We start from the raw sequence: 16,145 nt of genomic DNA on the forward strand, positions 1-16,145 counted from the left end.
AAATCGTAAAACCGCTAAAAATCTGACGCTACTCCATTTTTGTTTACATTTTGTGAAGAAGGAAGCTGCGCTCAGCGGTTTTCATGCTGCTTCCTTCAGCAGTTCTTGTCGCAGCGCCACCACAGGCGAGGAGGGGAACAGGTTTTTCAATTAGTTGGGATCGTTTGACACAGTGCAGCGTGAAAGAGCACAGAACCACAAGAAAATGTAGGAAATGTTGCAACTTTTATCCCTAATTCAACCAAGTCTACTGGTGTGAACACACCCTGAATTACAAAATCACATCTATGTACATCCACTTGAGAATGTAGGTCGAAATCATGCAGCTTTGTGGGGATAGTAAAGGCATCTTTGCAGGAGTCTGTTGTAGATAATTCATCTTTTTTTGTCTGCTGAATAAAGGCTCACTGCACATGTTCCTGTTTTGTCATCATTTTGTGTATCTGCATCCTTTTACAGACATCCTGAGACGGACGGGCATATCTGATGACAAAATAATTTTCTGTCTGTTTACTATCCCTTCCTGACTCTGGGAGCTCATCTATTTTTATTTTATGCTCTCATTTGTCTTCATTCTCCTCATTCGTGTCCCCTCATCTCCGCTTTCCTGCCTGTAAACTTGAAAGTTGTGGTCAGTAGAATGTTAATAGGAAAGGTCTCTAGCTGGTACAGACTCGAGTTTCACCTTTTACACAAAGCACACACAGACCAACAGAAAAAGAAGTTGAAACTTTATGAAAAAAGTTGCTTTCTTACAGTTAAGCTTAAAGTAAGCTTAGCCTACCTTAAAAGCTGAGTTTAACCCAAGTAAGACATAACTATAGAAACATGCTTTAAAAAGTTTCTTTTTCTCACTTTTATTAATTTTTTTTTGACCTTATATTAAAACATTTTCCATACATTTTTAATGTCATTGTTTCGGAGAATTCAACAGAAAACAAAAGAATCAAAACTTAGGGCGGAAAATATACTGCGCCATTAAAAATATGCAATAATGAACAAAACCAGAAGAAATCCAAATTGCAATTTATGGTTTTTGTTGTTGCTTTGTTCTTTTTATTAAATACAAGATTACCTTAAGATAATTTTTTATTACGGGAAGATCTTAGAGTATTAGGGCCACGCTAAGAAAATAAAAATGATAGCATTTAGCATGGCCCTAATGCTACATTGTAATGAAAATAGAAGGAAAATATTCAAATTCAACTCATGCTGTTGTGTTTTCCCTCTTTTAACTGTTTCTCCACAGCCATGTGCAGAATTTAAAAAGCTGCGCACATTCAAAGCTTTCCATAGAGTTCAGTCAGCCACAGGCTTTAATTCAACATTCCCAGTAAAAAAGAGCTGAAAGCGGCTGCAGACTGAACATACTTGGATCAGTTATACAGTGCAATACGTTTGGTTTTACCACCAGGAAAGCTGTTTCCTAACCTCTAACCTGCTGTTTACCATCAGAGACCAGGTCTTAAAATAATCCTGTCTGTGGTTGATGTGTGAGACGAACCAAACAAACTCCTGCAGCTTCCATATTGAACACCGTGGACCCAGGAAGCACTCGGGCTCATGAGTCGATGCAGGAGGAGTCGATGATGGAGCTGCCGCTGCTTTTCGCTGCTTTTTGCTGCTTTTTACTGCTTTTTGCTGCTTTTCGCTGCTTTTCGCTGGCTTGTGTCTTGCCAATGCATAAATACTGACAAGTATTCATACTGGACATGCACTGTCACAGCTCCATCAGGTATAGACAGAAAGATTTTAACTCGATTTGACTCAGAGTTATTTTTGTAGGGTAACTTTCAGGTTTTGTCACATTACAACTCCAAAGAGTTGCATCTATTTAATTGAGATTTTGTGTGGAGGTGAAACACAGTAGCGATAATTGTGAAGTAGAAGGAAACTGACTTTTAAAGTGTTTTTCTAAATGAGAATCTGAAAAGTGTGGCAGGCATTTGTGTTCAGTTAAAGCTACCGTATGTAAACGTTATTTTTAAAAATTAAAAAGCTTTTCTTATGACATAGTGACAGTTTTAAAATATATTTTTTTGACAGTATAGTGTGAGACAGAAAATTTGTGAAAAGTTTGAGCTTCTCTGCCTTCCCCCTGCAAAAATGCAACGCTTCCGGTGACAACCAATCAGTGCCATGAGGAGGGTTTTAATGCAGTTAATCAACCTCATGTTCACGTTGCTAAATGTGCTAAAAACGGAGAAATAACTTACCATTCAGGGAAAACCGTTTATCCACGGTCATCGGTGGCCATGCTAACTAGCCTTAGCAACCACGAATGAGCTGTAGCATAGAAGAGAGCAAGACGAGTGAGAGCGGCGTGTGTACAGTCATGATTGACAGTGCTAAGACCCTCGTCCTGGCTCTGATTGTCTGTTTCTGACCAAGCAGTGTATTTCTCTGGGAGAAGGCAGTGTAGCTTGATTTTTTTTTCACAGATTATCTGTCTCATACTATGCTGTGACGACAAAGTGATATTTTTAACAAATATGTATAAAAAACCTTTTTTTAAATAAAAGTTACATGCTGTATCTTTAATAGTTTGATTAATATAATTTGTAGAACCACCTTTGTTGCAATCAAAGAGCAACCTGTGACCTTTTGGTCCTTTTTACAATTGCTGTTAACAACTTTTGCTAAAAAATTAAAGCAAACCAACAAATGTTTTTGAATTTTTCAATCTAAATGCATTTTTTACGTATCTTAGCAGTTTTTGTGAAAAATGTTGAATCTCAAAAAGGACACTAATCATACCAGTCACATAGTGTTATTTTTGGGTTTTTTAAAATTTTTTTTAGATTTTTAGATCTTTTTGTCATTAGCTTGGAAACTATGTCCACCCCCCCCCCCCCCTTTTTTTTTTTTTTTTTTTACATAATTTTCCAAAAACCTCCCATAAAAGAAAATGTATTCATCCTGGTCTGCCTCAGTAATGAACTCATGCCCATAAAACTGTTAAAGCCATCAACTTAATAGAGCTCGCCGTAATGGATGCCCGCGTCGCGGCGAGGGCCTCAGCCATCCGCCCAGTCTCCTGACGAAGACTCAGCATTTAGCTCCTCGTACCTCCCTCATCCAAACAGCACTAAGCGCGGCCCTAACCCACCACAAGCCGCAGACATTAAAGACAATTCTATTATACACCATTTGAGATCCCATTAGAGTTTGGTGGGCTGGAGGTTTTAGTTTAGGACATGTGGGGGAGTTGATGTACTATTTTACTTGTTGTAATTGACAGGATGATATCAAATCTCCGGGGTCGTGACTGTGTGCCTGCAGTTTGACTAATTTCAGGCCAGATGTTAAATGTCACTGAATGATGTTGTTTTCCCAAGTTTATTAGGGCTGGCAGAGCTGATATGTCCGCGTAATAAATTTAGAGATAAGCTTTTTTTCCCCTTTTCTTTTTTGACGTAATATAGTAAAACCAGATCCAAAATTACGCACAGTCTTTTCAAGTCAAACAACGTGTCGGCAACTACAAAAGGCTTTGCTAATCATTGTTGTTATAAGTTTAAAGCAGGGATGGATTGTGAAAAAAAACCTCCTACTCAAGAAGAGTTGCTGAAAGAGTTATTAACTGGAAAACTATTATCTCTGTTAATTTGTGTTTTTATTGAAGAATGGCAGAAAGAAAGTCCATAAGAAGTCAGAGTTGATTGAAAATCAAATCAGAATTATAGCATGAGCAAAACTAATAAAATTGGTTGTGCAAATTACAGTATTTTTTATTTTTTTTAACTTGGGGTGAAATAAAAAAAAATGTCAGTGTGTGAAAAAGAGTGGAGCAATCAATTATCAAAACAGCAACACAGGTTTGCACAACTAGAAGATCCCGCATACACACACACACACACACACACACACACACACTGACTTGCAGAAAATAAATGTATCTACCTCAGATACAAAACGTGTCAAGATATTTCTGCTTGGCCTTTGAAAGCACTCACCTGGGGGTAGGCTTTTCAAAACTAAGACTAAGGAAACTTCTAAAAAAAGGAGGCGATTAGAGAAGCAACTTGGCCCCCCTACCTTCTTCAAATTAGACAAAATTGGTGTCAAACGTTTGTGCTATGTTTGTGCTGGTTTGTGCAGCAAAAATTTTCGTTTGTGCCGCTATCATTTTAAAGATATAAAGAAATGTTTTTAGAGGTCATCAAAGGTCAACCAGCCCCCCACCTTCTTCAAATCAGACGAAATGGGTGTCAATCAACTCGGCTACATTTGTGCTGGTTTGTGCAGCAAAGATTTTCATTTGTGCAGCTATCATTTTAAAGATATTAAGAGGGCTGGTTGACCTTTGATGACCTCTAAAACATTTCTTAATATCTTTAAAATGATAGCGGCACAAACGAAAATTTTTGCTGCACAAACCAGCACAAACGTAGCACAAACGTTTGACACCAATTTTGTCTAATTTGAAGAAGGTGGGGGGGCCAACTTCACTCAGGTCTAGAACCTTCCACTCACTTGCTTCTTTCTTTGAGTCTTGCTTGAGTGAAGGTAGAGAGACAGAGAGAGAGAGAGAGACAGAGACAGAGAGGTGATTACCTTAGGGTAAAGAGTGTAAGTAGTTTTCTTTCCTTATGAGACATTCTTATCAAAAAGTACTTAAACTGTGCGGGTTTGGTGTGCGCAGGACCCTGAGCTGATGGAGGGGCATCACTCGACGAGGTCTCCTCTCCCTGTAGTCCCTCTCCTCCCCTGGTGCTATGGGGGAATTTGCAGCACTCCAATCACCAGCTGGCTCCAGTAACCTGTTGTGACTGCTGTCGGTGAGCTGAAAATAAGAAAAAAACTAGGTTAGTCTCCACCATTTAATACATCAAATTACTTCTCCCTGCACTGAGGGGGGAAAAAACAAAAACGTTCTTGTTAGATAAGTGCGGAAAAAATGTCAAGACATTCAGACGCTTAATAAAGTAAAATAGAGATGTAATGAAATGACCGAAAATTAAATTTTTTTCATTGTATCAGGAGTGGTGGCATGAATTAAAACCTAATATTGCAAGATTTTTAACTTCCAACAAAGGTTTATGGATTGGACTTTATTTACTCTAACACTATAAAAATTTTAATAAGTATTTTTAGTCTCGTTTCTTGTGCAAATATCTTAGTACACGTGAAATAAAACAAAACTGACTTACAGGTACCTTTTCAGCAAGAAGTAGGAGCTTGTTTTAAGTCAGTAATTCTTTAATACTGATGAAAAATTATTAGTTATAAGTGAAATAATCTGATGGTGGAACTAATGCTTTTTCATTAATATTTAAAAATGATTGAGTTAAAACAAGCCTCTATTTCTACTTCTTCTTTTAAATGTATTTATTGAGAGAAAAAAGAAACCTACTGTTTGTCAGAATCCACTGTATTCTACTTTCCTTGTGTATTTTCTCTTTTTTTCTTTTTTCTTTTTTGAGTAACACATTTGTAATGATGGTCGCTACTAAAAAATCTACACGCAGGGGGCGCTCTGGAACAGGAATGTAGATAAAAACCATAGAGTAACTCCTAAGATAAACAGCTAGCTGAAGCTAATATAAGGGGCACTTTTCGAGTTTTATTCTCATCAGAATAAAAACTATACAACTGGCCACATTCTTCAACATATTACAACTTCAGCAGCGTTTACAATGGCCAAGCCAACTCTAGTACACACACAGATGCATACAAACATATTGAAGAGCAACAATAAATAACCAATAAAAGGTTGGTGTTTGGGATGAAAAGTTACTTCTAAGTTAGTTTTGTCTTATTTCAAGTGTGCTAAGATGGTTGCATTGGAAACAACATCAAAAATACTTGGTGAGATTTTATGTTTTTGCAGTGTTTAAATAAAAGCACGGGCAGATTGAACTGGAAGGACCACCAAGAGCCCATTTTTAGCAAGTCATTACCACATACACACACACACGTCTGCGTGGCTATCTTTGTGGGGGCTTTCCATTAACTTCTATTGATTTCTACAGCCTACACTTTACCCTTATTCTAACCCTACCCATTACATACCTAACCCCAACCAAAACTTAATTCGCACCTTAGTCCTAAATCTGACCTCTGACCTCTTGTGGGGACCAAAGCCTGGTCCCCACAAGGAGCAGTGGGTCCCCACAACGTAGTATGTGTCAGGAAAATGGTCCCCACAGGGTATTAGAAACAAACGCACATGTGCACATGCACACACCCACACAAACAAACACATTCACCATCTCCTGCACTGGTCTGATTAGTAGCCGGAACAATTACTGTTATCGTGTCATCTCAACAAAGCATTAGATAAAGAGTCAGACCTTCTCCTCTCCCCTTATCACGCTCATCACCACACCCATGTGCGCAGAAACACACACCCACACGCACACACAAGCTAGTTCCTTCAGTGATTCATCACTGATGTAATGCATTCACAAGCCCACGCTAACCATTGCGGTTATATCCATAACCTCAGTTCCTCCGGCCCCGGTCATAAATCGAAACCAATCTACAGTGCTGGGAAAAGCGGACTGGTGCCTTCACAGATTTCATCTCTTGCTACTTTTTACGTCACACTTCAAGTTATCAGATCATCTAAGGAGATCTAACATCAAACGCAACTTGAGTGATGCCAAAAAGCAAACATTTTCAAATGATAATTTAATTCAGTGAGGTAAATAAGGCAAGCAAACCAACCTGAGTCTGTATGTGAAAAGGTATCAGCAGGAATCAGCCTTTTGGGCTTCGACTTCACTGCAAAAACACAAAATCTTACCAAGTATTTTTTTGTTCTACTTTAAATGTCATTTGAAAGAACACAAAACTGATTTAGAAGTAACTTTTCAGCAAGATATTACAGCTTTTTAAAGTCAATAATTCCTTAATATTGATTAAAAAGTATTAGTTCCACTGGCAGATTATTTTCATAGGAAAACTGTCTTGTAAAAGAATCTTCCAGCAGAGCTAGTACTTTTTAATGGATATTAAGAAATTATTGACGCAAAACAAGCTGCTATATCTCGCAGAAAAGTTACTTATGAATTAGTTTTGTCTTATTTCAAGTGTCCTAAGATATTTGCACAAGAAACTAGACCAAAAATACTTAAGATTTTATTTTTGCAGTGCTGTGACTTTGGGACCATTCCTGCATTTCTTCTCTTCTTGTTTCTTCCCATTTCCTGACTTATTACTCTAAATAAAGACCAGAAGTGCTTCATATTAAAAAAGAAAAAGCAGTTGCACCCTAAACCTAATAACTGGTTGCGTCAGCCTTGGAGACAACAACTGCCACATGACATTTGAGATAACTGACTATGAGTCTTTTACATCCTTGTGGAGGAAATTGGGCCCATTCTTATATGCGGAATTGTTTTAATTCAGCGTCACTGGGGCATTTTCCAGGAGTAATTAAAAGGTAAATATTTTGTATTGTGCTCTTCACATTTATCTTTGTAAAAGGATTTTAACTTGTCACCAAACAAAGTCTTCATCTGTACCAACCATCTGTGCTGGTAGTCAAATCTCTACCACTCACAAATTGCAAGTTTAGGGCCGCACAAAAACAATCCACGAGCCTGAAATGGCCCATAAACCACACTTTGGACATCTGTGGCGTAAGGAAGGACTTTTTTTTTTTGGGAGAGATCAGAATTCATTGTTCTATTAATTACAACAAGCCAAAAAAAGCAGAAAGGATCTTTCACCAGTACCTTTGTCAAACTTAATTTCGGGTGTTTTCCATTCTTTAAGAAGCCATTTTGTCTGAATCTATTGACAACAGCTTTTTAATCGCTGAAAAATGAAACAAAAGGTCCAAATTTCTGCGGCACATTTTATGTTTTTAGCTACACTCTCTCATTTACCTCGTGTGACACCGCAGGCGTGCCGTTGAGTAAGATTTGATCACCATTAGCAATTATTCCAAAGAAAAAGCATTCAAACTAAGACTTGCATCATGGCGGACTTCAATGTTATTGAATCGCTTTGTGTTTTTGTTTCATAAAAAGTTTTCCTTTCTTCTATTTTTCTGACCTCTTATTTGACGTATTTCCACTCTCTGGATCTGTGTGAGGCAGACAACAAGCGGCTAATTCATCATCTACCTGACTGAATGATGCTGACTTGAAGTGAACAATGTCAAACAGATTGGGAGTTCTTCGCAATCTTAAAAAACTCTGTCCCCTTTTCACTGGAAATCCACTCGGGGAAACTTAACCAGAGCATCTTTTGTGTGGCTTTGCTTCAGATAACCAGCTTGAATCAGAATCAATGGACCTCTAATATTTAAACGTTTATTGTTATAACGTCTCTCCACATTTGACATCTCTGTCTCTCTCTTGAAGCTGCCCAGCCTCACTTTTCCAGTTTCTATCGGCTGTATCCAGATTCCCCCAACTCACGACAGCAGTGGCGTGTTCCAGTAATCATTTGACATCCCCTTGCACTCGGCTCCTACATATCTACAAACGTCATGAAGAGTGGCCTCTGCAGAGTAAGAGGACGAGCAGTGAACGCAGAGAGTTGAAAAGGAAACTCATTAGGCCACACGCAGGAATATATCACTGAGAAAAACAAACGGCGACTAGAAATAGCAAATGGGATTCTATATATAACTTTGTGTAAAGATTAGTCTTCAACTCAGCAACTGTTCTCGCATGTCATGCAGTATCTGCATGGAATGACTGAAAGACTGTGAGGGCAAAGTTAATTGGGACAAGACAAGCCTTTAAGATTTGAAACGTTTGAAAATTTGGATTAAAAAGAAATCACGTTCCTCAGCTAAAGTTTCCTCAGAGAAACCAAAATCTGAAGCAGGTGATAAATGATGGAGTCAGCTTGTACAACAAGGCCATTTAAGAGAGAGAGAGAAAAAAAGACATTTACTGAGGCCTGATTGGTCCAAATCGAAAGCAATAAGGCAAAATGGAAAAAGCTCATTGGAACAGGTAATGACTAGGTGAAAAGATGATATGTACAGTATATGAATAAATGTCATTATAACTAAAATAGAGAATAGAAATGATTTACATTCAGAAAAAGGGCCTACAGTGTGATTTGCAAAAGTATTTACTCCTCTTTTGCATTTTTGAATTTTTGTTCACAACTTTATTTTATAGACCAACAAATAATTGCATAATTGTAAAGTGGAAGGTTCCTTGTTATCATTTGTGTCATTATTGTCGTTTTTTGCATTATTTTCTCCATTCTGTTCTCAAACAGAAGTCTCCATTTCATGGCCTTCTGTTTTATTTATCATACTGTGTCCATAAAGCTTTAGAAAATAATTTTCATAACTCATTTGGTCTTTATTTAAAAATAATGCCTCACTCATTTATATTTATAGATCATGGGCATTGATATTTCTTTTGTGTGAAATCAGAATTTATAGGTGAAACTGAAATCCAGTCCTGGGCATAAGCTAAATATTGATGAGGTAATTATTAATTCCCCCCAAATTACACATTCTATTAAAACTCCACCATATGTCTTCCCAAATTCTGGTAATCAAACCATAATTCAGCTTCATATATATATATATATATATCTTAATACACTTGAAATAAGACAAAACTAAAAAGTAACTTTTCAACAAGATATGGGCGCTTATTTTAAGTAAATAATTCCTTAATATTGATTAAAAAGTATTTATTCCACTTGCAGATTATTTCACTTATAACATGGGAAAAATGTTTTGCAATAAGTGAAATAATCTTCCAGTGGAACTAATACTTTTCCATCAATATTAAGATTTCTTTCTCTTTTCTTTTTTTTTTTAACTTAAAACAAGCTCTTATGTCTGGTTGAAAATTACTTGTAAGTTAGTTTTGCCCTTTTTTCAAGTGCACTATGATATTTGTACTAGAAACTAGACCAAAACTACTAAATGAGATTTTTTGATTATCTCTTACTAAAGAATAAGTGTACACAGAAGAAAAGTTTAATATTCTAATGTACATATGTGTTTATGTCATTCTTAATTTCTTCCCTAATTTTGATTTGAGTTTATTTTTGTCAACACAGCATTTGTTAGTTTGACTTAATTTAAGTATCTTAAGAAAAACAATGTGCAGGTTTTCCAACCTTCTCTCTCTGCTGTGCATCAGGCCTGTCTGGGCCAGTTGTTTCTCACAAATCAGATTAGACGCAGAAGCAAGAGCCTCAGAAATTTTATGTTTTCTTGAATGTTTTTGCACCGTGATGTCGCCAAGAGATCTTATAGCTGAGCAGATTAGACCGAACGTTAATCTAATTCATTGGGTTCAAAAGGGGAGCCTGTTGCTGCTGCTGAAGCGTACCTCAGCACACAGCTGGTCTGTTGTGCCAGGCTATTATTGTAAGTAAGAATTTGTTCTTAAAAAGTCCCCTGCAAATCAAGAGGTGCTTGGAGAAGATGTACACTTTCTGTAGCAACCACCTAAGGATGCCATGCCGGGTTTTGCAGAGGTTTTGCTTCTTTGTATGTATGTATGTATGTATGTATGTATGTATGTATGTATGTATGTATGTATGTATGTATGTATGTATGTATGTATGTATGTATGTATGTATGTATGATGATGATGATGATGATTATTATTATTATTATCTGCAATGTAAACATATATGCAGTGTCTTAGCATGTCGGCAGAAACGTTTCATTATTCAACTTCATTCACAAAAATTTAACAACTTCAGTACTTGTGTGTTTTCAAGTACAACTTCCACTGTCGTTTTTGCTTCATCTTAACGACGTGCGCCCTCTAGCGGCGCACTTCTAATGGGCCCTGAGCCTATTTCAAAATGTACTTTGTAAACTACACTTGAAATCCCTAACACATCATTAAGTTAGGTTAATGAAACACGTCTGGACATTAAACATATTTTGAGATTTTCACTTAGCCTTAAATATCTGATGCTTATTGAGATATTTTTAATACTCGGGATGGAAGATGTTTTTTCCCCTCATGGTACATCTAAGATAATTAACTTGGGTTCCTCGTTTTTTAAATGTAGTGCATTGTGAATAAATCAGCAGCCATTTATAACCGCTTATTGAAACCACGTAATTATTTAAAAGGCGGAACTCTTGACTGCTTTGCAATGCCAGTTCAGTTTTTGCCCAGCAGGTGTCGCAAACTGCTCACTCTTGAGGTCTTTAAAAACTAGCAGTTGACTCCCCTTTTCATTGATGAGCATGTTTATTATTCTTGTTAAAAATAAAGACATAGAGAGCGTGTCATCGGTCTATGAATACCTGCAAACGTCAGGGAGGTTATCAAATTTAAACATGGTGAATTGCTTATTGGAATTTGAATGTTCTTATAGGTGTAGCTGTAGGTGCTGGGTGGTGCAAGCGACCTTTTAACACCAACTCCTAAGTTGATTACGGATGAAACCGAAGCAGTTTATCTTAACTGTGATAATAAAACGACATATAACACAATAAAAAAAATAATTATCTGATTCTACTGGAGTTTAGTGCAGAGTTCAATATTTTTAAAAAAGATGAATGTCTATGCTGTTTTATTTACTAGAAAGCAGTGTTGGATTTGGAGGTTAGGGCTTCCACCACTTACAATTTCTACGATTTTTATTTTTAAACCAAACACAGGTAAACATTGTTATAATCGTCCAAAGCCTGGTGTGCTACTAAACATCTGGATACTAAAAATATTTGGAGACTTTGAAAACTGGTTGGGAACTTTGATACCCAACAATTTAGCAGATGTTGTGTTGCTGAGCTTTATTTTGAAAGTTTTGGGGAAGCGTTTCGTGTTTGGTGGGCGCTGGACAACGGAAGTGTCGCGTGACTGACCAACCGGCCTCGGGAGCACATTTGGTAAAGTCTTTCCCTGTCTTTTTACCTAAAAAACAGTTAAGAAAAATATTTTACTTTTCATTATTTTTGGTTGGTAAGAGTGTTCCTGATGTCATTCACTCATTTGTAAGTAACGGTTCCAGGCAGGGGGGCTTGTAGGCAAATGTTCCGGGTGGAAACGGCCAGTGAAAGGCGTAACAAAACCAAAAGCTTAAAGGTTAAAAACCCAAAGTTAATCGTCTTTCATAGGTCACTTACCAAAACTAGTATAAACTTGTCATTAATTTAACTTAATCCAGTAATTTAGCCAACCCGAGTGAAAGTTACCTCTTTTTAAAAAAGTGTAAACATGTTGTATAAGCTTTAAAACTATACAGAGGTTATAGTAGTATAGTATAGTAGGTTAGTATTTGTTCTGCTTTTGAAAAGTTGCCTGTATATAGTTGTGTGGCTCCACAACGCAATTCCTGTCGTTTTGACAGACGTGATTGAGCTTTTATTGTGAAGGGCAGCCTGTCAGCACGAAGGGCGGATGCTGCTGGGAGTTTGGAGCTCGACAGAGAGGGAGCGGGTCCGCTGGGGAAGCTGTAGATCATCGGCTGGGCTCTTCTCTGCTGGTCTCTCACTGTCTTCGCAGTTTGGCCGTGTCAACTCCGGGAAGTGTCCGCTCGGGTACGTAGCTCGGCGGCTGGCTGCTGTTCAGCGGTGTTGTGTTGTCAGATGAGAGAATAGGCCAGGAACTTGTTCCCTTCCTTCCGCTGCTTCTCCAGTGTTTGCCTGGGCAAATTAGCTGGCTAGCCCCGTTTCTCCCCTCACGAATAGCTAATATATTTCCCTCTCATTCACAAACATCGGCTGCGTTGACTCCTTACCTAACCCGTGTGACACTTTTTTTCTTCCAGCTCCCATGCCGGTGTGGATTTAAGTCAACCTGAAATATGAACAGAAGAAGAAAATAAGGAGAGGAGACTGATTTCCTGTGGGAATCTACTCAGCCTTTTTTTTTTTTTTAACCCGAGGACATGTCTACTCTATGGAGCAAAACAGTGAGGAGCTAGCTGGTCGACACCCCGGCTAGCGCAACATTTTCAGCCTTTTCAGATGATTGTCCAGCTGAGGAGTTAATTTATTTTGGACCTACTTGGAGTAAAATTTAAAAAAAAAAGAAGTCAGCATGGGTGAGCCCAGCCTGGATGACTCCAATGTCAAGGTGGCTGTGCGGGTCCGGCCCATGAACAGGAGAGGTGAGAGGGTTTTATTGTTATTATATTGATCAACGTTCCCTTTGTAAGCCATCAAATTGCTCATGCATCGCAGCGATCCTAACGCAGGTTTGCATATCAAATTAATTTAGTGCCACGTTAATGGATTCTAATTGCTAACTAAAAGATTCAGCATTCCCATTACTTGGAAAAATAAAAATAAAACACTGATCAAGACAGATAAAAAAAATAATAATAATAACATGGACTTGTACCGTCTGGTGGTTCTGGTTTTAATGCTAAGGTACCGTTTGCCTGACGGTTCAGAAAGTTCATGGCAAGCAAAAGGAGTCAGAAAATGTTTCTGAAGCAGATCCTTGACAAAATGTAGAGACACTAAAATGACCTTCTCTTCTTCCATTACTATCCTCTGCAGAGCAGCTGTACTACCATTTGAGACCCAGTTTGTCCACAAACAAAAGTAAACCACAACTCCGTAGAATGTTGTGAGCAAAATGTGGTTGGTTCTTGTTATTGGTGCACTGACAAACATTCCCCATTTTCCTATTATGGGAGATTAGTGATTGTCCGATACTTGAATGTGAAACTGATCTCATCCATCTGTGCAAAGGTCTAAAAATCAGCTGCTGCCCTCTTTCGCTTTCCCGTGAGAGAGGGTTGACAGACAGACCGGCCCACCAGGTCATGAACGTTTGCGGTTAACAATAGTCACCCTACTGTTGCCAGCTCAGCGACTTTCTTACTATATTTAGTAACATTTCAGACAAAAAAACAAAACAAAACAGGTATCGGCCAGAATTGGAATCTGCAGATCAGGCATTTTAAAAGATTGGTAATCGGCCAGTAAGCTGCCATAGGTGCACCCCAAGTTCATCAGAGGTCTGAACTCTGAGGTATTAAATATGATCCTGTTTCTCTGCTCCATCTCGCTTGTGCTGTTGTTTTGACCCCAGAAGTTGATAATCACCTCCTTCGGTTTGTCCGTTTTGAATTGCAGGTTTTTCTCTACCTCTTGCTGTTTGAGTTCCTTTGCCTATCAGGTTCATAAAGATCCTGACTCAGCTTCACCATTATAAGACGGCATCTTCCTTCCTGAGACTTTGTCCACAGGAGACCGGCGTGTCTCCCTGTTTTAATTTCCTGGGAATGAGATAGAGGTCAGAAATCACTGGCCATTAGGGAAATGAGCTTCTGTAGATGTATTAAAAAAAAAGAAGGGCTGTAACCTGGCTGGTCCTGGATGGCATATGTTTATACAGTGCTGCCACAGGGCTTCTCTTATGGACGCCTGCCACCCGTCTAGATTTAAAGCCAAGCGGCTGTGTGAGATCCGCCGTTGAGGAAACTGAACGCCTTGTCTGTTTTGCTGCTTGATCGAGATGCCAATAGCGTCTGTATTTAATTTATCTTCTGCCGAAGACAACAGCAGAGTCAGGAGTTTTTAATAGGAGGTATTCCGGCTTAACGTCCACTCAGTCTGACAAGCTTCCTACCTCCAGATTGGTCGGAGAGCGTCTCTAGAGTTGCACTGTGATGTCCGCTTAACAGACGGCTTTCGTTTACACTCACAAACGGCACTGAGCTTCCCAGGGCTGCTACGTGTTGTTACATCCTTGTGTCTAATTTCAGAAAAGCCCGGATAACAAAGGCACAGTGTCGCGCAAGTCTTCGTTCACGCTCCGCCAGTTCACGCAATTACATAGCAGATTCCCAGAGCAGGAAAGGAAGGCACAGATGACATTTCCTGGTTGCTTGCCAAGTCGAGTATGTGCCGTGGGATACCATGTGTCCAGTGAAAGGAGGAGGTGGGGAGGCAGAGAGGTTGACCGACAACAGGCAGAATGAATCACATGTATCCCCCCAGTGTGTCCCCCTACTTGGAGCTGGAGCCGTCAGTCACAAGATCAAGACAGTGGAGCTACCACTCTGTTCTCGTTCACCATCTGCACCAATGTGGGGTTACTAGAACAGAAATTGAGAGTTTTACTGTTTTACTCAAGATTCAATTCAAAATCAATTTTTCGAATCAAAATGATTATTTATAATGATTTCTGCTTTAATCTGTTGTTGTGCAAAGGATCCCCATGTTCTACCCCAGTCTTCTTGGTGCGGCAGAATGACAAACAGAGACATTAAATGAATCCATGCTTGGATGGAATTACTCCCTCCCTACATCCTTCGTTTTGTTTTTATAAAGCGATCGTGGAGACGGCGCTGCACTTTCTGCAGCCGGCCTCTTTTGTGGAAGACGGCGTTGCCGTTTCCATCCAGGAATTTTGAGCCAGTTCACAATATTGAAGAATCGGGAAAAAAATTTCATAATTTTTCACCCTGTTGGATAAACATTCCTTATTCATGTCGCCTGCGGATATAAAAAGTGGACTAGTTGAGGAGAACTGTCAACGTTGCTGTCCGAGTGCATTTTCTGCATAAAGCACAGCTAATAGGCCTGTCACAAATAAGGCATTTTGCTGGACGATTGATTGTCCCAGAAGTTATTGTGATAAACAATAATGTTGTTGTTTTGAGACCGTTTTCAGGTAATATAACAGTAATAGCATAATGATGCAAAAACACTTTCTCAAAGATCAATAAACTTTCATTTCTAACAAACATCTAGTACTGAAAGACATTTTAAATATACAAAATAAATAAATAAAACCACAAATAAAATGGCTATGGAAGTCTTTGTTAACAAAGTTGTCCTTCAAAGAAATGTTTAGTTGAGACCAATGCACCAGACTGAAGACTTTTGTCATCCAGGTTTTAGTAGAAAGAGAGAAAAACAGTAAATGGTTCAAATGTAAATTATTGAGCTCGTCTTATCACGAGATTAATTGATTTATTGAGACAGGCCTAGACCAAAACTTCTGACTAATCATACAACACACCACACAGCTCTGTACAGGAGGGTATGGCGTACCTTGGCTCAGCTGTAGCGCTCCTGAAGTGCTCAATCTTCATTTTGTGAACCTTGCACCTGGTGAGGCTCATGTCGAAATCTGTCTTCCCGGAGATTTGTTAAAAAAAACAACTAGATGAGTCCATATTTTTGCCTTCAACAAATATTGTGCCAAAACAAGTTTCCTTCTTGTTTTGGTGCTTTTTGTGTTCTAGTACAGTCTGCGTGGCAACGTCAGAACATCTCG

At 38.6% G+C, this 16,145-nt stretch overlaps 1 protein-coding gene across 7 annotated transcripts in view; it reads left to right on the forward strand.

The window, feature by feature from the left end:
- Positions 1-11,746: 11,746 nt before the first annotated feature.
- Positions 11,747-16,145, forward strand: part of kif13ba (kinesin family member 13Ba) — a 56,778-nt gene continuing 52,379 nt past the window's right edge. For 5 of the 7 annotated variants that reach the window (XM_028015378.1, XM_028015380.1, XM_028015381.1 and 2 more), the window contains exons 1-2: positions 12,290-12,445; positions 12,676-13,017. In XM_028015378.1, coding sequence (XP_027871179.1) covers positions 12,948-13,017 — 70 coding nt within the window. In that variant the 5' untranslated portion in view covers positions 12,290-12,445; positions 12,676-12,947. Of the gene's footprint in view, positions 11,795-12,289; positions 12,446-12,675; positions 13,018-16,145 lie in introns of those variants that run through there. The other 2 variants (XM_028015376.1, XM_028015377.1) reach the window with 2 other exon arrangements.

Source organism: Xiphophorus couchianus, chromosome 4 (genome assembly GCF_001444195.1).
Source record: "Xiphophorus couchianus chromosome 4, X_couchianus-1.0, whole genome shotgun sequence".
Lineage (NCBI taxonomy): Eukaryota > Metazoa > Chordata > Actinopteri > Cyprinodontiformes > Poeciliidae > Xiphophorus > Xiphophorus couchianus.